Raw genomic sequence first — 22,916 nt, forward strand, 5'->3', positions numbered from 1 at the left:
ATAAAGACTGCCTGTGGGACAAAGAAGTGTGGATGCCCTTTTGCATTAAGAGGAAAGAAATTGGATACTGCGGATGATTGGATATTACTGGTCGTATGTGGAGTGCACAATCATCCCGCTGCAGAGAATCTGGAGGGGCACTCATATGCAGGGAGATTATCTGAGCAGGAGACGGAATTGTTAGTGGATATGTCGAAGAGTTTGGTTCGTCCAAAGGACATATTATCCACATTGAAGGAAAGAGATGCCCTCAATGTTACGACTATCAAGACTATCTACAATGTACGTCAACGGTTTAAGGTTGCAGAGAAAGCCGGGAGGTCTGAAATGCAACATCTATTAGGTAAATTATCAGAGGCTAAATATATTGAGTGGCATAGGAATTGTACTAATACGGATGTTGTGCATGACTTATTTTGGGCACACCCTGGCAGCATTGATTTGTTCCGTGCATTTCCCCGTGTGTTGATAATGGATTGCACGTACAAGACGAATAGGTATCGTCTTCCGCTCTTAGAGATTGTGGGGGTGACATCTACTGACATGACATTTTCAGTTGCTTTTGTATACTTAAATTCTGAGGGGGAAGAAAGCTATACTTGGGCATTAGAGAGATTGCGCAGTGTCATAGCTGATGATGTTTTGCCTGAGTTGATTGTTACAGATAGAGACTTGGCTTTGATGAATGCAATTCATAGAGTATTTCCTACTGCTAGACATTTATTATGTAGATGGCATATTAGTAGGAATGTTTTGGCCAAGTGCAAAAAAATTTTCGAATTGAAGGAGAAATGGGATAAATTTATTATGAGTTGGAATGTACTAGTGCTGTCCTCCACGGAAGACAAGTATAATGATCGCTGGAGTGCACTGCAGAAAGAGTTCGGTACCTATCCAGATGCACTACAGTATGTGTCAGATACTTGGCTGAGCAAATACAAGGAAAGATTTGTTGCGGCGTGGACGGATACATGCAGGCACTACGGAAATGTGACGACAAATAGGTATCACAAATAAAGACTCATTTAATTTTAATTTGCCTCAGTTCTTATATCTAACTTTCATTTGTTTACTAGGGTCGAGAGTGCACATGCAAAGCTCAAAAAGCAGCTTGGATCAAGCCAAGGAAGTTTCGAGTCATCTTGGACTAGAATACATGGATTGATTGAGTTGCAGCACAGCTCCGTTAAAGCCTCATTGGAGAAGAGTTTATTGGTAGTGCAGCACAACTTCAAGCCAGCTGAATTCAAAGAGTTGCGAGGTTTCATATCTATAAGTGCGTTAAATCATGTCCTCGCCCAATCGAAACGAGCCAATTCAGTTGGGTTTGATGATTCAAATTGTGGGTGCGCTATTCGACGCACACATGGTATACCATGTGCTCATCAGATTGCGCGGTACAGGGTGGAAGGTCGGCCCATTCCTCTCGACTGCATAGATCCTCATTGGAGGAAACTTGATATTCTGCCTACCCCCCCCCCCCCGTGCAGCCAATTCAGTTGAGTTGTGATGCAGAGTTAGATTTGATTGCGCTACGATTCAAGAAGTTAGATGGGGCTTCTCAATTGCAGATGATCAAGAAGTTACGAGAGATTGCAAGTCCAGATAGTACACCTCTTTTAGAGCCTGCAAAACGGAAGACCGGTTCACGTGGGCGCGCTTCAATGAAGGTTGATACGTCTACTCGACGTGACCCGTCTGCGTTTGAGGTGGTTCTATCTGGACAGGATAGTTATTCACCTGGTGTTGCGAAAGTTACCATCCGCAATCCATCTACTCAGATTCAAAAGAGGCGGCCCAAGCAAAAAGTAAGTACCAAATATTTATTTCCTTACAATAGGTATCACAACGTCTACGGGACGGTCCGTGCCGTGCCGGTATGTCATGTGCCGATACGGGACATGTCGGGACGTGCCGTGCCGAGATGTGCCGATACGGGACATGTAGGGACGTGCCGTGCCGAGATGTGCCGATACGGGATGTGCCGTGCCGAGATGTGCCGATACGGGATGTGCCGTGCCGAGATGTGCCGATACGGGACATGTTCTGCCATTGTTACATATTTTCTATCATTTGATATTATTTGCAGGTTTTTCGTACTAGAGCCCAGTCACATACGCCCATTATCTATATTGATGCTATTCCTTCTGCCTTGAGACCATACATCCAGCATATCAAGGATGTAAAAGCTGATGGGAATTGCGGATTTAGGGCAATAGCTGACTTACTGGGATTTGGAGAAGATGACTGGGTGCGTGTTAGGAAGAATTTATTGCAAGAGTTGCAATGTCATTCGGACCACTATCGCACATTATATGGTGTGGAAGGGACGATTGCTGAGATCACTCATGCATTATCATATTATGATGATTGTCCACCATATGACAGATGGATGACTATGCCGGACATGGGTCATCTTATAGCATCCTGCTATAATGTTGTCCTATACCATCTCTCGTTGCAACAATGTCTGACCTTCCTACCTCTCCGTTCTGTGCCAGTACCTCTTCTATCCCGCAAAGATATCGCTATCGGATTCGTAAATGGAAATCATTTTGTTGAGGTACTACGTTCACAACACTTGCGAATATTTAATTTTGCTTATTTAATTTTGCTTATTTATAATTTTGTAGCTATTAATATTTTCTTATTTCTAATTTTGAAGGTGTTCTTGTTGCCGGGACATCCCGTTCCGCCAGTAGCGACCAACTGGCGAAAATATCATCTTCCTTGTGCTACCGGATGGGAAAATTCATATGAAGCACGGATTCAACAGTTCAAAGAGAGCATCTCACCTAATGTTATAATTAGCGAGACAGTAGAGTTAGATTGATTATTTATATATGTACAATTTTTGAAAGTTGTAAATTTTTTTGGGCTCTTAGAGTCATGTACTGTGAAACTCCATCATCAGCTGGGAATACATATGACGACTGTTGTTTCCGTTGAGATTTCAGATGTAAACAGAAACATACTTAAGAGCTGGTGGGAGCAAACAAATCAAACAGGGGAACTAATAGACCTTTCTGATGTACAAGAACTTAACAGTGACAAGCTTGAGCAGATGATTAACACATTTGTTGGAAAAGAGGGCTCTGTGATGTTCTTGGTTAAGAGGTTAATCGGCTGCCCTCTCCTTGCAAGGCCAGGTCTTGCCACTGGCACCCTCTTAGGCTTTGCTGCCTTTTTGGAGGGGAACTTTGTCCAGGGTCAGCTTTGATTGGAACAACATTTGGAGGTACCTCAGGGGGAGGTGGAGGCAGAACATCAGTCGTATCAGATTCAGGGTCAAACCCTCCACGGGACTCCATCTCCTCAGGGGGAGGTGGAGGCAAGACAGTAGAGTTAGATTGATTGTTTATATATGTACAATTTTTGAAACTCCATCATCAATATAAATCAAAAAATATCTGTCTTCGAATTGTTAGATTGATTGTTATGTGCACTGTTATATTTGTGTAAAATAGAACGGGCCAGGCTTTACAAAGATTACACGTAAATGTACCAAAAATATATATTTTTCATTAATATCAAAGGCTTTACAAAGATTACAAAGGCTCCATCATCAATCCCTATGACGCCATCGTCGACGCGTGTACTGCTGTACGTCCGAATGAGAGGGTCCTGGATCCGAATGAGAGGGTGCTGTACTCGGGCCAGGCTCATCACCCAGAAGTACCTGATGCATCTGAGAAATAGCATCATATAGGTGCCCGGCACCTAGTGACGTAGCCTCTGAGGGACCCATCCGTACAATGTCGGTACTGATACCGAGTGCAGCTGCATTACGCCGCCGGTGCATGTCAGCATCATCATGACCTCCCCTAGCTCCAGAATGAGTACTCGAGCGCAGATGAGGAGGCTGAACTGCAACGTGCGTGATACGGAGATACCACTCCATGTATCCCGGTACGCTGTCTGATGGCCGGGTAACTGGGTGGCTCCTGCTCGCCTGGCTCAGCACGTGGTCCTCCCACCGCTCCCAAAGCTGATCCATATAGGAGTAATGTATCCGGTACGAGCCTGCTGTGGAACCTCTGTTGGCTCGCGTAGGGGCTAGTGGCGCTCGAGGGATGGTCTGAATACGACCAAACTGTCTAAGAACCCTTTCTGGATGATAGGGTTCTACGATATCAAGGCACTTGATGGAGCCACTAAAAAATGCGACGGGTATATATGGGCGATCTCCCCGAAGCCGATGATGGGGATCCCAAATAACCTGTAAAACAAAAGGTCCATTTCAGTTTTATACTATATCGCATATTAAATGTACTGACAAACACAAGCAAATGGTAATATGATACGTACCTCATCGATGCTCAAAAGGTCCAATGACTCACGTAGAACCACTAAATGGTCCATCGTGGTACGGGATGGAGTACCGGGCATCCAGCGGTGCACGCGGGGACTGGCATCAATATACTCGAGCGACGGGTGAGGACTGAGTGCTGGAAAATGCTCATAAATCCATGCCTGCAGAAGCGTCATATAACCACTGATCTGTCTCACTGATGACCTCGACGCAATTCCCAACTGCCGATACAAATATGCTAAGGCAGCTGTACCCCAGGCATATGTGCTCACCCTATCCAGATCCCGCAGTAAACACAGATACGCTATTGGCACCCTGGTCCCACTCTTATCAGCAAAGAGTGTGCAGCCTAACAAAAATAACAAATAGGCTCGTGCTGCACACTCTATCCTCTGCTGCCTGTCTCTATCAGATACAGAGTGAAACTGAGTCCTCAGCCACTCCATCCTCACAGACTGACCGCGCGATGACAGTACCTCCTGACGCGCGTCTCCAGCTGACACCCCCAACAACTCCACAAGTAGCTCCTCAGCATCCCGATCACTCATCCTCTCAGGAGAAACTGATACTGAGGAACCTGCGACAGGAATCCCTAAAATGGCGGATACATCATCCAACGTGATAGTGATCTCGCCAAATGGTATATGGAAGGTGTTCGTCTCGGGCTGCCATCTCTCTACGAAGCCCGAAATCAGAATCTTATCGATGAATCGATAAGAGCACTGTACTAACTCTACGAGGCCCGACTGCCTCAATAGTGCTCTGAACCTGGTATTTGGTTGGTTTGAAGACCACCACTTCCATTCACCAACCTTGGCAGTATGGTTCATGCACTTTAGTGGAGCTCGTTCCTGTAATATAAATGTATAATTACTACTACTTTATAAAACATCAATAAACAAAATATAATGCTATAACAAATAAACAATACCTGTTGCCTCCAGATGGAAGCTGCTATATGCGTCCTGAAACTGATCAGGACGGACTCATCCTCTGGACCTCCTGGACATGGTCCAACGGACTCATCGTCTTCGCCCCTAGCGGGCATATCATCATGCTCTGACTCAGGAGAGTCCGATGGCATATGAGCAGGCTCGGGAGAAGCAATCCTAGCACGACGTCTCCTAGCTGACGCCGTAGGTCTAACTCTGGCGGGACGGGGATCCATGTCTGAAAATATAGAAATTCAATGTTAGGCTATATCAAAGAAAATAATTCAATTGCATACATAAATGTTCGGCACAAAATTCAGCACGGCACGCGATTTGGCACCAGAAGCCTTCTGTTCGGCTGCACAGTGCCGAACAGAAGGCTTCTGTTCGGCTGCACAGAGCCGAACAGAAGGCTTCTGTTCGGCTGCACGGTGCCGAACAGAACCCTTCTGTTCGGCACTGTGCAGCCGAACAGAAGGCTTCTGTTCGGCACCGTGCAGCCGAACAGAAGCCTTCTGTTCGGTTGAGGGTTGCCGAACAGAGGGCTTCTGTTCGGCACTGTTCAGCCGAACAGAAGGGTTCTGTTCGGCGATCCAGTGCCGAACGGAGCACTGGAGGCGGGGGGGGGGGGGGGAGCTACCTCGAGGTGGTCGTGGAGGCGCCGGCGAGGTTCTCGTTGCTCGGGAGATGGCCGGGGAGGTGGTTCCGGGAGAAGCCGGCGAGGTGGTCGGAGATCGGGAGAATGCCGGCGACGAGAGGGAGAAGGGGGAACGGGGGGGGTTTTGGGCGTTGGCGAGGTGCACTGCACCGACCGGCGACGAGAGGGAGAAGGGGGAGACGGAGGGGGTTTGGCCGCCGGCGAGGTTTTTTGGGCGGAAGGGTTACGGGTGTTTTGGAGGGGAAGAGCGGGGTGGGGGGGGTTTGGGGGGTGTAGAGAGCAATTTAGGTGAGGGGGTGGGGAGGGTGGGGGGTAATTTAGGTATTTTTAATTTTTTAGGGGTGTCCTTAGCAAATGGGGGGGTGTAGAGAGTATTTATTTTTTTTTTAATTTTTGGGGGGTGTCCTGAGCAATAGGGGGGGTGTATATAGAACCACCCCTCAAGTCCGGCTACTGTGTCTTTTGAATTGACGATACTACCCTCCATATTCTAATAATATTATTATTGCGATACCGTACGAAGGTTATATTGGAAAGTGGAAACCAGACCGGGCCGGGTTCGGTTCATAGTTAACGAGCCAGCCTGTCATGAGTTTTTTTTTTTTTGCTTTCTATATTTTTCTTTTCCTGATTTTATTTTTAAAAGGTAAATGGACTTAACATCTAAAAATTTTGGACATAAGGCAATCCATTAAATTAAATTTTAAATAAATTTAAATTTTTTTATGAAAGAATTATTGTGAGCAAAGTATCATGGATTGCCATATTAATAAGACTAAATTGTTTTAAGGTTTAGAGATTGAGTAAGATAGAAACTGAGAACTCATAGCAATTAAACAAAAAGATTAGTAAAAAGTACCAAAGATAATAAGTTCAGAATTACAATGTACAAACGGATGCCTTTTAGTGATATCAAGAGTATCATGAAAAATAAAAAGTCGAGAAATATTTTTACTTTTATATGGTGTTAGAATAAGATATAATTGTTGTTATAAATATTTATGATGATTTTGGCGGTCTCTCCTTGCATTATGAATATCGATAAAATGAATAAAGATCATTATATGACTGCTACAACATTAAAAAGATCATTATATAATTAAAAAAATGTAGCATTAACATTTTCATTGTTCATCAAAATAAAATATTGCTCTTAAAATTTAAACATATTTCATTCTGTGAGTGGTAATTTAAGAAAATAGTTCCATTTCTGTTCGTTATAGCTATTATTCCATGATAACTATAAAAAAAGGGCATTGCTCGTACTATATGAAGGGTGCTCACAATTTTGGTTTAAGTAAACAATAGTAGGGATATTGCTATTACCAAAAGTTGATCTTAATGTCTTGTTTAAGGGAGGATTGAATTATTTATCAAAATCAAACAAGAAATATTATCTATAATAAACAACATAGAACACATGCATGCATAAAAGTTTGATTACACATAATTCTAAATCTTAGCTGAGCTACAGGTGAATCAAAAATTTTTATTTGATTATAGTAAATCATATGTTCTCTTTTTTTTACTTTCCTTTTCTTCTTTATTTTCTTTTATTTTTTCGTTCTTTTTTATCATCTTAATGAGTTCCAATTTTTTGAGAAAAAACATATTGAAACCTTTAAACTAAATACACAATCTATCCAGTTCGCTACCATGCCTTTCCATCTAATCGGAGAGAAGAAAGATTTTTCTCAACCCACTTAATTTAAATCTCTCAACAGAAATTTAAAAAAAGGTAGAAAAAGTTTGGACATATAAGATTTAGGTCCCTTTTTCTTTCATTGATGATTCAAAAACTGAGGTATATTGCATCTATTTATAATAATAAATTTTACCCTTGCACAATTCAAATTAGATTCTTCTCCTAGTTCGAATAGGACTAGTTTTTCAAAAATAGACATGACTAATAGAAATAAATACGAAAAAGATAAAATCTTACAGAAGGTATCTCAACTCTTATAGTGGCTTCACATACTGTTGCTTCACCTAATTCTTCTCATATTGAAAAAAATTATCTAAATCGAACATTATATGACCAAGTTATAACGAATCTCACATCTAGATCCTGTCCAACTCTATTTGTAGTGGCCAATATAGTCCATATCAAATTTGGAGAGTCTCTTATATCAACATACATTCTATCTGGCTCTGCCAACCAATAAGCAAATTATTATCCTATCCACTATGAGTGATGCTCACAAAAATTTCCCACGTAAGCACACAAAATTATATGCTAGAGTGATACCTTTCTCTCTCTCTCTCTCTCTCTCTCTCTCCCTCTCTCTCATCTTCTAATTGATTGATATTTGCTTGCAATTTATTTTAGCAGTGCTGTTGAGATGTAGTGGTATTCATCCGGATGAACATCCCATCATGAAAGAATTTTTAAGAGTTCTAGGGAAATTTTACCGTCCGGGTTTTAATTGTAGGAGAGGTTGAGCTTGTCTCTAGGGAAATTTGAGCGGTTTGATGACAGGAGAGGAAAGGTATTTAGAATACAACTTAGTTGCATTTGATGTTTTCGGTGGAGGTGGTTTATATCTTTACATCTGTGAGATTTTTTGAATTCTGATATATTTAGAATATTAGGCATCCCTTGTGTGATTATAAGATATCAGAAACTTTTCTGTACAACCTAGATGCGTGGAAGTTTAAATTTGTAATTATGCTAATTCAAGTGGAAATCAGTGATTGTCCGCCTAGCAAAGACAAAGAATGTCTTGAAAGACGAATCGATAAGACTTGGAGGGAGAGAAGGAGATAAAAAGAAGCACTGGATTGGAGCATTTAAAAACCAGCCGGCAGCGTCGAGTCCGGACCTCGGATTACGAAGCCGGCCCCTTCTCTGCTGCCTTTGTCGAACACCTTGTTTGTTTTCTCCCATAAAAGTAGTCCGGTTAGCAAACATGGGAGTGCTGATGTAGAGGCTTCACCTTTTCTTCATTTTTTTTTTTCTTTTTTATCACAAATGCCACTTACATGTTTAACATATTCGATCTTTCTGTAACACTATTTACTTGCGTCTCAAGAATTGATGAGCTACCTGAAAAATTTCTCCTTGAAGCCCCTAATCAATCAACATAGGACACACCCTTTTAGATTCTAAGTTCGGACCTCATTCAAAAACGCTAGTTATAAGATATTATTAAAATTCTTTGACCCCATATAAGTACTTAAGATTGATCTAATGAATAGCCAATATGGGACTAAACACATTTATCCATGGATGCTCATATACTTTCTCTATTTAAGCCTTAGTGTTCTCATCTAGCTAAGGGTTCAAATTTATTTAAATCTAATCACAAGTACCATATTTGACCGGTGCTGCAGTGTAGTCCATAGGCTATAGGTTGGATCTGCTCTGATATCATTTATCACAATCTCAGACCTCATCCAAAAAAGCTAGCCAGAAAATATTATTTAAGTTTTTTGGTCATGTATAAAGCGGTGTGGGACTAAATATATGCTTGCACATATCCTCATACTCTCTCTCTCTCTCTCTCTCTCCCCCGTGTATGTGTGTGGGTGTGGGGTGATTGTTGAGATATTGGTTTAAAGCTTTTATAACATGCAAGAGTAAGTTGACTAAGGAATTTTATATGCTAATTTCATTTTGTAATTGAAACATCGGAAATAAAGTGGTTCATTTATTGTAATATAATTGGAACCTCGAGATTCAAACTGGCTTCACTTTGCGGCTATTCACAATTAATTCAGATTGAGTGGCTAATCAAAGCGACATTTTAGCGATATTGATTGATCGATCAAACTTTCTCCACCATGGAAGGTTGCCACGCTAGAGTTACCTTGTTATTTTCTAGCCAAATATTTTCTCCTTTGGAATTTGTGACGCCTTTGTCGTATGGTTATGGATGAGGATTTGCGTGAAACATAAACTTGTATATTTGCTTGTGAATCGAATTCTTCCACCTTGCGGACCTACACATATCACCATCTAATTGCAGCTAGAAGAACTCTTTAGTTTTATCCAGTTTTCGGGAACTTGAAGAACATGATTTCTTTTTTTTGGAAGTTTAAATGCTGGATTATTATTATTGGAGCAGAAAAAGTGAGTTGCGTCCCACCCAAAGATATTGTTCGCTTTAGAGAAGAGCACTCATCTTTCTAAGGCGGTGTTCCCCCTCACGGCTTTGCCTTTCAAAATGCGCTTATGAGAGAAAGGGGTGTTGCCCCTCCATTTAAGGCACAATTATTTCCATTACTTAACCAACCGATATGGGACTAAAGGTTTGTAGCCCCTTTTACACCCCTAGCAATTATCATTGTCAAAAATAGTTTCTTGAGTTCATACCCTTCCCCATCTAGAGAGATCAATTCAGTTGACGGGAGAGGTGACCAAAAGCTAAATAGGGAGGCCATTAATTTTAGCAATTAATCTTAACATTTTTGGAATGCCAAGGTACTTGCAAATTTACTTCATTTTAAATAGATTAGCATGTTCTATAAATCAGTGTTGTTGGGTAGACTGTATTACACTATGGGCATATTTGGTTGGAAAGAGTTGAGCTCTGAAATGTAAATCTAAATTAGTGACTTCCATTCCAATGGTTTGGTTGAGAAAATTTTCATTCCAATTCCAATGCCGATTCTAAGAGAAAAAGGAATATCTCGATCCTCTAAAATAGAATTTCTATTCGTGATATTTAAATCTTATTTCGATTCTAATTTTAATTCAAGTCATGAACCAAATATTAAAAAATATGACTGTTCTAATTTTTATTTCAATCTATTTCAATTTCGATTCCGATTATGAACCAAATACACTTTATGTTTACTTCTTCTTTTTTTTTCAGCTTTTGATACACATGCAGGTTGGAGAACTATGGCATCACCTGCAAAGCCGGGGTTTGAGCTTTGCTTTTTTTTTTTAACCAGCAATACAGTTGATTGAAACTATAATAATAAGGTAGACAGTTGCTCAAGCCATGTCATGCATCGGCTTGCATGGCTATGATAGGTAACATTTTATGGCCTCATGTTTCGTTATAGAAATGATTCTCTGATAGAAAAACTAATATTAAAAAAGAGGCACCAAGTCTGATGGTGATACTTCCCATGTGTTTTCCACTTGCCAACCACCATTATTATGGTAGACCCACTTGATGGAACTCTCCTACTTTTCAAGGTAGAAGATGTAATTACATTGATATCTAGTTGCTCCTCGCATGCTGCTTGTGTCACCAACAACAGCAATATGGCTCGTAGTGGTTGTGACATAGTGAATAAATGGCGCCTAACTAGAAGTCGAATGATGTCAACCTCTATTGAGCGAAAATATGTAGGTCAACTTACTTCATTTCATAAAGTACATGGCAGAAATAATATATCGAGCAACGCCAACCTCTAGAGCTGAAAGTGGACCAAATAATATCTGTCCTAATATATTTTCATATCTGAATTAGCATCCGACTAATATTCATTATAATTTATATTCTCTGAAGAAAAAAAATAAGAACATGGATAAATAATTATTCAATTCATATCTAAATATTCGATTCTAGTTATAATCTTCTTAAATTTTATAGAATATTTTTATTTTTTAAAAAAAAAAAATCATGCCAGTATATTATTAATTAATTTACCTTCTATTGGTAATACTTTGATTTTATGGCGATACTATTTGTATCTATACTTTCAATATTTGATATATATCTATACCTATTTAAAATAAATATAAATATTTATATTTGATTAATATTTTTATTTTTATTTATATTTTTATATTTAATTAGTATCTGATTCATTTTCAACCTTATAATTCTATTATCAACTTTTTCTCTTTCCTGCATAGATTAGTTAGCAGCATTGCGACAAGAGATTGATTTGATTTTACACAGTTCAAATAACTTGTAACTTCTGATCCATCCATTTCAATTCCTATCAGATCCTCATCCAGCCAGTCAGCTCATAAGACCGTAACCTATTCACTGAAGCTCCAACTTTGCTGTTTTACTCCAAACAGCGGATCACACATCCTTCTTACCCTTTCCTTTTTTTTTTTTTTGATAAGGATTCTTAATCTTTTATTAAAGATTGAAAATGTAATCCCGGAGGAGGCCTTACGTGAGAGGCCACTTTTCCTGCAGATGATACGACAGTGGTTGGCCAATCCTTGGACTTGTTAGGAGGCCATCAAAGCGACTTGCAGCCCATCAAATTTGGCTGGCAAGGAACGCTCGCACCTTCCGCGAACGCAGGATGTCGCCGAGGTTTGTTACGGAGACCGCTCGAGTACAGACGATGGAGTTCAGTCCCACCCTCCCTTCAGATATACCTTTGATAGCTCGGAACATCTGGGGTTCCCTCTCTGCTCAGGCAGCTCATCGGACGACGTTTTTTACCTGAGAGCTTCACCCCCGAGCTTCCTCAATATCAACTTTGACAGGTCGGTGTTGGATGGAGCTACGCGAGGCGGTGCGGGCTTTGTTATACAGGATCCGCACTCCAAGATAGTGGCAGCGGGCGGTTGCTAGTTGTTTGATGCATAAGTTCCGGGGGCAGAGTTGCGAGCTACCTGGGCAGGTTTTCGCTATGCGCGGCAGGTGCTGCAGGACGGTTCGATCATCCTGGAGGGTGACTCGGCCACGATCATTGGGTGGATTCGAAGGGGTCCGAGTAGTGAGAGCACGGACCACCCCCTGATCCGGGATATAGGGATGATGATGAAGGATGGGGTGGCTTTCGAGGCCAAACATATATTCAGAGAGGCCAATGGGCCGACTGAGATGGCTGCCTACATGGCCCACCACTCAGGATACACCCTGTGGTCAGCCTCAAGAGAGGAGGAGCTGCCAGTGGCACTCCATGAGCTTGTATTTTTTGATTTTTTTTATATGTATTCGTATGCGTATTATATGGGAACCGTCAAAGCAAAAAAAAACAAAAAAAACAAAAAAAAACTGAAAATCCTCTCTTTTACCGTAATAGGCCGCTGAAGGAAACGACTAGCGTAAAATGGGCCATCCTGCTGAAGTTCTTGGACAATAAAGGGAGATGGAAGACCCATGGCAGCTTGCCCTTTCACCTAAAAGTGCGGTCCCCCATGGGCCTGAGCTCTGGCCTACCTGCAGGGCCTTTCCTTTCTCCTACCACCGAGGTCTGAGGCGGACGTATTCCCCTCCCTCCCCAACAACCACATCTTTGGAGCGTTGTTCCCAAAACACCCCTGGCGATGATGCTCACCATGCCCTGGCCTTTTTTTTTTTTTTTTTTTTGGTGTTAAGATGATGGATCATAGCAGACGAGTACGGATGCATCTAATAAAATTAAAAAACAAAATATCTCAGAGTACCAGGAGCAACTCCCCATCTCTAGCCCGCAGAGTACTATCCAAGTGACTGGCTACATAAGCAGTCACCCAGTCCGCGGCCCCATTAGCTTCACGAAAGACATGCTTGGCCTGGAAGGCCCCTCCACCCCTCATCATTGTCCAGATATCTCGGAGCAAAGGATAGACACAAACTGTTACCTCTTGAAACCCCCAGATCCAGCTGATGATCGTGGTCGAGTCTCCCTTCAGGACGATGAAACTGGCTCATAAAACATACCAGGCGTGACAAAGGTCCGCCCAAGCGGCCCTTAGCTCTGCACCTGGAACCGATATGTCAAAGAGTTGATTGCCCCCTACAGCCACGACTCTGGCTGACGGGTTCTGAATAATAAAACCCGCGCCGCCCCTCGTATCTCCGTCCAAGACAGACCCATCGAAGTTGACCTTAAGGAAACTCGGGGATGGAAGCTTCCAGGTAAAAAATACCGTACGAGATACTGCCGAAGCAGAATGAAAACCCAGATGTTTTGAGCTGCCAAGCTCCCTTTGACAGGTATGATGTGACTGATCTCCGCCGCTTGTACACGGGCACTCTCTACCATAAATCTCGGCGATATACTGCGTTCGCCCAAAGTTCGAGCGTTCCTAGCCAGCCAAATCTGGTAAGACATGCAAATCGCTCGAGCCGCCTCCTGGCGAAGCAGTGGGACTCCGAACATCGGTGTATAGCTTGTAAAAACTAGTCCCTCCGACTCCGAACCTCCCGCAGGATCCTTGCCAATCGCCAGGTCGTCCTGGCTTATGTGCACTGGAACAAGACATGGTCTACCCCTCATGTCTCTTTTTGGAATAGTATTTTTTCTCTAACATAGATGGTTTGAATATATTTACTAAAATTAAAAAATAATAAGCCACCCAGTTTGTAGTTCCATTTGCCACTCTAAAAATATTTTTGGTCTGAAATGCCACCCATCACTCATCACAATCCAAATATCTCCCAGCAGGAAGAAAAAGACTGTCACTCATGAGTGGATGATTCTGACCACAAATTGGTGCAGCCAGACTTGCCAATTGCCATGAAATGGGTGGTGGTGGTAAATGGTGATGTCTTCTTCTTCTTCTTCTTCTTTTTTGACATCTTAAAATATGGCTTAATTTCAATTGTTGACATCTATTATACCAGCAAATATAGCATCACTTGATCCATAGTTTGATGCTGTGAAACACACAAGATTAAATGTGAAGTAGGGGCATTATGGGAAGTTGACTCCATTATAATTAATAAAGTCTCCTCCCACCATCTCCATCATAGTGTCTTCCCAGCAGCAGCTGCAACATCACAGCACAGCAGCCATCCATCTCCCCTTCTTTCCATCAAATCTTCTCTCTCTTTTCTGATACCCGGGGGAGAAGAAACGGAGAGAGAAAATTTAGAAGAATCCCCACCCTCCAAGGACTTCATCGGCCCAGCTGGACCAGGAGTTTATGTGAGGGAAGGAAAACAAAACCAAAACCAAAAGGAGAAGGGATTGATAGGGTGCCTTGCAGATATGTGCATCGAGCCAACCAAATACCTCTCTCTTTCTCCCACCCAAAGCAAAACTACCACCCCCCAACTTCCCAAAATGCCCCTCTTGAGGCCAGGGAACTCTCCACCTCCCTTCCATCAAGGAAGAAAACTCCTACCACGGCTCCTGTTCCCGTTTTATATGGGGCCTTTGCTGCCCCTTTTTGGTCACGGTCAGACAGAGAAAACAGGGCAAGGAGCCTCTCTCCCCTCTATCTCCTCGCCTCTCTTTTCTTTGTTTCGTTGCAAGTTGGTGTCTTTTTGCCTCCTCCCTTCCTCCTGTGGTTATCTTTTTCTTTGCCCTCTCTCCTCCTCCTCCGCCTTTTTGTCGCTCTGAGGGTGGTGGGTGATGGTGATGAAGAAGGGGAGGAGGGTGGCCGTGGAGTCTTCTCCATCGTCCCGTTTTTCGCTCGGGGAGGAGGCTCGGGCGCGGTACAGGCACCAGAGCCTCTTGCAGGACTATGAGGAGTTGCTAAAGGTGAGAGCTTTGGGCTTTTCATTGTGTCCGTGTTCTGATTATTTGGATGCTGTATCGGATTGGGTTTGATTTAGGGGTTTATTTTGGTGTTGGAATCGAGAGTTTTAAGGAATCCCATGTATGGGGTTCTTCTTGAAGCATTTGATTTTAGGGATTTTTAGGGTTTCACTTTCTCGTTTATGGTGTGTGATTCCTAGGTTTTTAAGGTTATATATTTATGTTTTTTTTTCATTGTTCTAGGGATATGGGCTTTCTGCTATTGTGATTATTTAGAGTGTTCTGACTTCTGAGGTATGGATTGTATGATTGTTATGACCTCAGCCACGTAGGGTTTCAATTTTGTGCAAGGGAATGAAATTAGGATCGATTTCTGATGGGTTTTTCTTATTCTCTTAGATTTCACGGATCTAGGGTTTATCTTCTGTATTGTCCTTGTCCCTTATTCCTTATTGATTTCCATAAACATAGGGATTTCTGTGATAGATCTAGGGCTTATCGATGCTTCCATTCGTGCGAGGGTTTCTCTTAGTTTTTCTTATTTTCTTTTTAGATTTTTGTGCTTAGGTTCTGCTGTTTTATTAAGGCCCTTTATGTTCCCGTTTTAAAAAATTGCCCTCTATTTTTTCACTTAAAAGGGAATCAGACAATCCTTTAAAGGTTTTGGCTTCTCATTGAAATGTTTTAGGCGTTAATTTGGGTTTTTGCTTGATCTCTTTTCTGCCATTGTTGTTATTTGATTTGTTATCTTCTTGCTTCACTAACCTTTTTAAGGTGCTAAACCGTACTTTCTTTCTACAGGAAACTGAAGCAAAGGAGAAGCAATTGCAAAAGGTCAATCAAAAGAAGCTTAAGCTCCTTGCTGAAGTCAAGTACTGCCGCTCTCTTATATTCCTTTTTCTAATCTTTATTTTCCTTGGTTCCATTGACAATTTTTTTGAAGGTTTTAAACGATTAAAGTTCAAAAATTTGCTACGATTAATGGTTCTGGATGCCTCATTTCTATTGCTGTAATGAATTGCTTTGGAAGCACCGAATTCACAAGTGACTTGTTGGTTGTCTGGTCTGGTGTAGATTCTTGCAGAAAAGGTACAAGTGCTTATTGAAGAATCCATTGCAAAAAACCACATATAGACTGAAAAAGGGGTCATGCAAAATCCCATCCTCAGTGCTTTGCCATAGTGAAGCACCAAGTCCAGTGACTCAAAATGAACTCCATAAAAAAGATAGAAGTTACATAGCAAGAGAAGCCATGGTCCCGAGCACTTCTGCAGTATTAGATTTAAACCAGGTTTCCTTACCGGTAACTACTCGAATTGATATGCATATGTATTATACATTATATATTATATTGTCATAATTTGTTCATCATTTGGTTTTGTTAAGTTGCAGAATGGTGAGGAAATGGAGGAGTTTCAAGTGGAATGGGAGACCATGAAGGTTGATAAGTTGAACAAGTGTTCAACAGACGGTGACCCTGCTGCAAATGATCTGAAGCTATTGATCTGCCGAGATGTTGGGAACGGAGCGAACCGTGCTGGAAAGAGGAAAATTACATGGCACGACCAGGTAGCTTTGAAGGTGTAGAACCCTTTTGTGGATACTGGATGAAAAACTCGTCCTGTTATGGCCGCCTCATCATTCACCCATGAAGTTTACCTGTGTTAGAAATCTTTGTATTGTAAAGAAAACTCAATGGTCATTAGGTATAGATGTCTTCCACGTGGATCTTTTTTAAGCAGTAGAGGGGATGTCTGTGCTATGAAGAATCAATTTTTTGTTGTGTTGTTGAAAGACATAATTTTGTTCTCAAGAATTCATGGGCAAGATGCTAAAAGGTAATGCTGATGAGTTTAATAGATTGGTGAATACCTTATTAATACTGTACCTCAATTAACATGATAAAACCATTCATGAATGATGAAGAAGGGAAAGTTCATTGTCAGACTAGAACTACTTGCTCAACTATTCATTTGATTGTGAACTAACTAAAATTGTTTCCATGTCCGAATACTGAACTATTCTTGATGCGTCATTGGACCTTGAAGGCTCCAACTGTATGTTACCGTAGTTGTGCTCTTCTTTTTTATGATAATGTATGATGGATGTTTGCTTGGTCTTCTCTACCTTTATGTGAAGGTTTGGATTCCATATATAACTCTTAAATCTTAATATAATAAATTCTTTGAAAGTGATTAGAATGTGTAGCATAATACAAAAGATTGTATGTCTTAAACTTGAATTTTGAGCAGTCTGGAAGGGGCCTTTTTATTTCAACTGCATGGTTCTCTTTAAATGTCGTCATTTTTGAGCTTTTCTTCTGTTTTCCTTTTATCCACTCCTCGAACTTTATTCATAATTCCATGCTATGGTTGCAGCTGTCTATTCTATTGAGTCTTAGAAGCAAACTTATGTAGCCTAATATTGCAGTGTCATGCAGATGTTGTTAAGAGGAGAGTGCCAGTAAAGTTTTATTCAAAAGGTGTTTCTTTGCTTGGGACATGTTAAGGGTTTCAATGACGGAGGTGTCCTGGCTTTCAATGAGCAAACCTTGATGTGGCATCTCCAATCTTATATCTCGGAAGAGGAGAAATGAAGGAAAACTGCCAATAAACAGCCTAATCTATTTTAGTTTCGAATCGATGGGGGGACAGTTGCAGTATTTATTAGGGTAAAACCCTTGTGCAAGAAGTGTGCCGAAAGAGTTTATGGCAATTGCACCCTAAATTTTTAAAGATAGCAAAGACTCATGGGAATTATTCATATAAATTTTTTTTTCGACAGTAGGTTACTATTTTGTAGTCCGGACTGCAAAAGAATCTTATTGGCCTGTTTCTGGTTTGGTAGTTGAAACTGCCACAAGTTAGACCTGGTCCACTGAACAGTCTAATCTGTTTCTCTGAATTTGGAAATGCAACATTCTAAGACTCCAATATAAAAACTTTAGTTGCTAAGTGAAAAATATGAACACCGGGCAAGTCTCAATTTACAGCAATCTACAGCTAGTTTGGTTCGCAAAATTTTTTCCCTCACTTATATTTGGTTGAGCATCTGATTTTATAAAAAATTATATAAAATATTTATAATACTTTTAATAAAGAAAAAAATTATTTAAAATCTTAAGGACACTTGTGAAAAAAAATATACTCTAATCCACGGTGTGAATTTGATCTTTTCATGATCCATATAATTTTTTTATAAAATATAGAATATAGGAAAAAATTTCATGAAAAAGCTATTTTTCCGTTTTTTTTTTTAAAGTCCAACCTGAGTTATTTCTCAATTATTTTTTGTTGACTATATTTTTTGTTGGATAATCTAAATATGGATTAAATCTGGATCATGCTAAAACTTGAGGTGAGTTGACCTGATTTGAATATGATGGATGCCCTTATGGCAAGCTTGGGCTCTAGCATCCAATTGCGAATGATGCTAAAAATGGTGCTTTTTTTCTTCTTCTTCTTCTTCTTCTTCCTTTTCTTTTTTTTTATTTGCTAACGGATACATTTAATAAAATCAAAAAACAAAATATCTCGGAGTGCCACGGGCAGCTCTCCATCTCCAGTCCACAGGATACTGCCAAAGTGAGTGGCTACATAATCACCTGCCTAGTCCACAGCCCCATTGGCTTTATGGAAAACATGCTTGGCCTGGAAGGCCCCTCCGTCCTTCACCAATATCCAGATGTCTCAGAGCAAAGTGTAGATGCAACTATTACCCCTTGGCCTCTCCCGAATCCAGCTGATGACCGTGACCAAGTCCCCCTCTAGGACAATGGAACTGGCCCGTAAAACACACCGAGCATGATGGAGGCCTGCCCAAGCGGCCCTCAACTCTGCACCCAGAACTGAAATGTCGAAGAGTTAACTGCCCCCTGGAGCCACGATCCTAACAGACGGGTCCTGAACCAAAATGATGCCTTTTGGCCGGACGAGTCTAGCTTAAGAAGGAAGCATAAGAACAAAGAAATACTGAAATACGGAAAAATAATAACCCAAAATCACAATCTAATATCAAAGCTTCACACTCAAGTTATCAGTGATGTGCTCCGCTTCCTCATTTTCCCTTCCTGGTTAGCTCATTTCTTTTTCTCTTTTTATAGTAAATCAATAATATTCAAGTAGGTTACTACATCATACTAATAAATGATACCTATATTTTTGGTCATATAGCATAAAAAACCTAGGCCAAGAGTTTTTTTTGACCATTGCAGTCCCACCACGTTTGTTTAACAAAATAAATCAAAATGTAAAAAAAGAATTATATGGCATTCTAAAATTAATTAATGTTCTTTTTTAGAGAAAAAAAAGAACTAATATGTTATACAAGGATACTTGCTCTATAAAACTAAAACTAATCCATCTCACCAAATCTCTTTTCTCAATTAAAATAAAAAAAAGCAAAATCGAGATAGAACGAATTTTAAAACCCATCCATATGAGAAAAAGGAGAAGAAAAGAAAGAAAAAAAAAGAAGGAAAAAAAGAGAAAAAAGAATAAGAAAAAAAGGGAAAGAAGAAAAAAACAAATAAGGAAAAAAGAGAAAAACAAAATCAAGATAGAATGAATTTTGAAACCTATCCACATGAGAAAAAAAGAAGAAAAGAAAGAAACAAAAAAACAAAAAAAAAAGAAGAAAGGAAAGAAAAAAGAAAAAGAAACAAACAACTCCCATTCTTGTGAGAAAAATAAAATCAAGATAGAACGAATTTTGAAATCCATTCACATGAGAAAAACAAAAGAAAAGACACATAAGAAAGGAAAAAAAGAAGAAGAAGAAAAAGAAACAAACAACGGGCTATTCTGTCCTATTCTTATAAAAAAACAAAATTAAGATAGAACGAATTCTGAAACCCATCCACATGAGAAAAAGAGAAGAAAAGAAAGAAAAAACAAAAAAAAAAAGTAAGAAAAGAAAGAAGAAAAAGAAACAAGCAAAAAAAGAAGACTGTTCTGTCCCATTCTTGAAAAACAAAATCAAGACAGAACAAATTTTGAAACTCATCCATATGAGAAAAAGGAGAAGAAAGAAAGAAAAAAAATCTAAAAAAAAAAGAAAAAATAGGAAGGAAAGAAGGAAGAAAAAGAAACAAACAAAGAAAGATGGAGAATAACACAAAAGAAAGAAAGAAAGGGAGAGAGATGGAGAGTAACATTCCACCTGAATATTTCAGGGTGGAATGCATGGTAGGTTAGCTGGTTTTCCTAATGACCTTACCTTGTTTCTTTGGCGAGAAAAGAGCCTTGCTGTAAATTTCAAGCTGATGCTGAGGGAAATATCCTTGAAAGGTAGTAGGTTTTTTCCCTTGGATGACATAAATAATATGTATTTTCATGTGTTCATGTGTGTGTGTACGTACATGCCTCAGTTTAAAATACTTTGGAGAGAATTAGCCATCACACTTCGCTTATTAAGAAAATTATTTATGGGTTTACATATATTAATCTCCAATCGCATGGTACCCTTGTCCATGAAGTCATCCATATATGCCTTTCCTTGGTTGGACTCCCATATTTTATCCAGACCTGATCTCCCAATTTGGATAGACTTACTTTTCTGTGGGAAGAAAGAATTTAAGATTCTGATTTGTTAAAATAATATATATTGTAACTTTGTAAATTCATTCTCTTGGAATCTTTGCACAAATCAAAACCTTCAGCTTGTGTTCCTCAAAGTTTACTCTGGCCATTGTTGATATTAGACTATGGATCCCCACCTCAAGCTGCATCTCCATTGGATCAAACAAGTGAAGGACAAATGTTGAAATAATATAAACCCTTCCCACCCTACAATTAGGAAAGGTAGGGAGGGTGTAAATTATAAATTATTTACATATTACATCCACAATTGCTGAAAATTCCAAATGAGAGAGACTATGTACATTGTCTTCATGAAGGAAGCCTAGAGAAGATCAGAAGGAGGGAATTGCTCAGATGTAGGGGTTGATGTGGGAAGAGTAGTCCCTGATGCCAGCCCCCTCCCACCCCATCCATTCCTCCCACAAGTCCCAGCTTGCGTCACACATTCCCCTCATTGGCTCGTCCCCATAGCCGTCCTCGCTCCACTCCTGTGATTCCCATTGCTCGCCTCCTTCCTCCTCGGCTTCTCTCAAACTGCTAATCACAATCTGTGGAGATCATTGAAGAGAGGAATTCAGTCAAATATGGTCATAGCTGACAATTACCTAAATCAAGCAGTCAAATTCAAGAGATTTAGGGTAAAACATGTTTTCAGAGAAGCTAATAGAACAACAAACTAGATGGCTTTCTATATGGCCGATAATAATTCTTTTCGAGATACCAATGCCTAATCCTTGTATCTACTCAAGGATTACCGTAATATATATGTATATATGATTTAGAAATTTTTTCATATTTTGCATGAAGAAAATTAAAGGGTATAGCTGAAAGGTATTATCATGTTCAGCACCATGACACAAAATGCAGAATGGAAATGGGAGAAAAATAAGGAAAGATAAATTTTATAATTATTTTATTGTGTTAAGTTTTAGTACCATTTCTGCTCCAGTTTTTTTTTAAAAAAAAGTAAGGTAAAGGTATGGAAGTTTTATTTGTTTTATCCTTACTTACAAAAATGATGGGTATGAACGGATAAAATATCATCTATGGTGAAATCCCAGCCAATGAGAAGCAAAGACCATCCGATCTTAATTTCACGATCCCATATTAAAAGATCGAAAATAAACTTTTTAAGGGGGGAAAAAAGGGAAATGTGGAAAATACTTACATCATAGGCTTCATTAATCCGGTGGAACTGGACACGGCAATTGCCACCTTTGCACACGTCCGGATGGTACTGCAAAACAAAAAAACATTTAATTTATTTTTTAAAAATCCAAAAAAATCTTCTTTTCATACCTTAGATTATTACCCTTTAATTAAACTCATTCTCTCCTATTTCAAAGCAAAAATAAAAAATAAAAAAAATCCTTTTCCATGAACTTTCCAAGAAAGATACCGAAAATAAAAAGAAAAAACAATTAGATTAGAGAAACAATTCCACAAAAATTCCTTCCTTTTCCCATGCAATTTAAAAAAAATAATTCCATAGCCGTTTGACATTAGCCTTACAATAGAACGGCAATGGAAATTAATTTTTTTTGAGAATCTCCCACAATCCATAACATTTATTATACTAATCCTTTAAACGCACTCTCCATTAAAAACAGAGGAAGGAAAGAAAATATGAACACGAACCTGTAGAGCGAGCTGGCGGAAAGCCTTCTTGACCTCCTTCTCGGAGGCGCCGGGCTCAATCCTCAGCGTCCGGTACTGCTCCCTCAAGCTCCCGACGGCAGCGGCGGAGCACCACACCCCCCTCTCCGCCCCCTTCCTCCTCCCCCAGGTAGTCCGCCCCCCTACCCAGCTCGCCGACGAAGAAGCACCGATCGATCCCAACGTCCCCATCGAAATCGCCATGCATCCAAATCCAAACGAACAGCCCAAAGATACTCGAGATACAACACTCGCCCCCTTCCGGTTTGTTTATATAGAGAGAGACAGAGACCAAGGTGGCGGAGAGGTCTTATCGGTTCTCTTAAAACAGAACGGACGACACCCTTGTTCTTATCCCCTTCCTCTCTCTTCCATTTTAACAATTTAGTAACAAGAATAACTTAATTCACCCACTTTACGAATCCATCAAATTCCCACAGTCT

General features: G+C 40.2%; 2 protein-coding genes across 3 annotated transcripts; one reads left to right on the forward strand and one right to left on the reverse strand.

The window, feature by feature from the left end:
- Nucleotides 1-14,527: 14,527 nt before the first annotated feature.
- LOC103711015 lies at nt 14,528-17,183 on the forward strand. Of its 2 annotated transcripts, none has more exons than XM_008796982.4 (4): nt 14,528-15,241; nt 16,040-16,110; nt 16,313-16,541; nt 16,625-17,183. In XM_008796982.4, the coding sequence occupies exons 1-4, from the start codon at nt 15,113-15,115 to the stop codon at nt 16,823-16,825; spliced, it is 630 nt and encodes a 209-aa protein (XP_008795204.1). In that variant the 5' UTR covers nt 14,528-15,112; the 3' UTR covers nt 16,826-17,183. The 2 variants fall into 2 exon arrangements, with proteins under 2 accessions (XP_008795204.1, XP_008795205.1); XM_008796983.4 differs by having other exon boundaries at nt 14,536-15,241; nt 16,631-17,183.
- Nucleotides 17,184-20,935: 3,752 nt separating this feature from the next.
- LOC103711017 (chaperone protein dnaJ 8, chloroplastic-like) lies at nt 20,936-22,818 on the reverse strand. The gene is made up of 3 exons (XM_008796984.4): nt 22,456-22,818; nt 21,986-22,054; nt 20,936-21,365 (listed from the first exon to the last, which is right to left on the reverse strand). The coding sequence occupies exons 1-3, from the start codon at nt 22,675-22,677 to the stop codon at nt 21,168-21,170; spliced, it is 489 nt and encodes a 162-aa protein (XP_008795206.1). The 5' UTR covers nt 22,678-22,818; the 3' UTR covers nt 20,936-21,167.
- Nucleotides 22,819-22,916: the final 98 nt, after the last annotated feature.

This window comes from Phoenix dactylifera, chromosome 7 (assembly GCF_009389715.1).
Source record: "Phoenix dactylifera cultivar Barhee BC4 chromosome 7, palm_55x_up_171113_PBpolish2nd_filt_p, whole genome shotgun sequence".
NCBI classification, from domain to species: domain Eukaryota; kingdom Viridiplantae; phylum Streptophyta; class Magnoliopsida; order Arecales; family Arecaceae; genus Phoenix; species Phoenix dactylifera.

Coding starts and splice junctions, on each gene's coding strand:
- LOC103711015 (XM_008796982.4), top strand. CDS start 15,113: ATGGTGATGAAGAAGGGGAGGAGGGTGGCCGTGGAGTCTTCTCCATCG. Junction 15,242..16,039: donor ACTATGAGGAGTTGCTAAAG/GTGAGAGCTTTG, acceptor TTCTTTCTACAG/GAAACTGAAGCAAAGGAGAA. Junction 16,111..16,312: donor AAGCTCCTTGCTGAAGTCAA/GTACTGCCGCTC, acceptor GGTCTGGTGTAG/ATTCTTGCAGAAAAGGTACA.
- LOC103711017 (XM_008796984.4), bottom strand. CDS start 22,677: ATGGCGATTTCGATGGGGACGTTGGGATCGATCGGTGCTTCTTCGTCG. Junction 22,055..22,455: donor TCCGCCAGCTCGCTCTACAG/GTTCGTGTTCAT, acceptor TTTGTTTTGCAG/TACCATCCGGACGTGTGCAA. Junction 21,366..21,985: donor GGATTAATGAAGCCTATGAT/GTAAGTATTTTC, acceptor TGATCTCCACAG/ATTGTGATTAGCAGTTTGAG.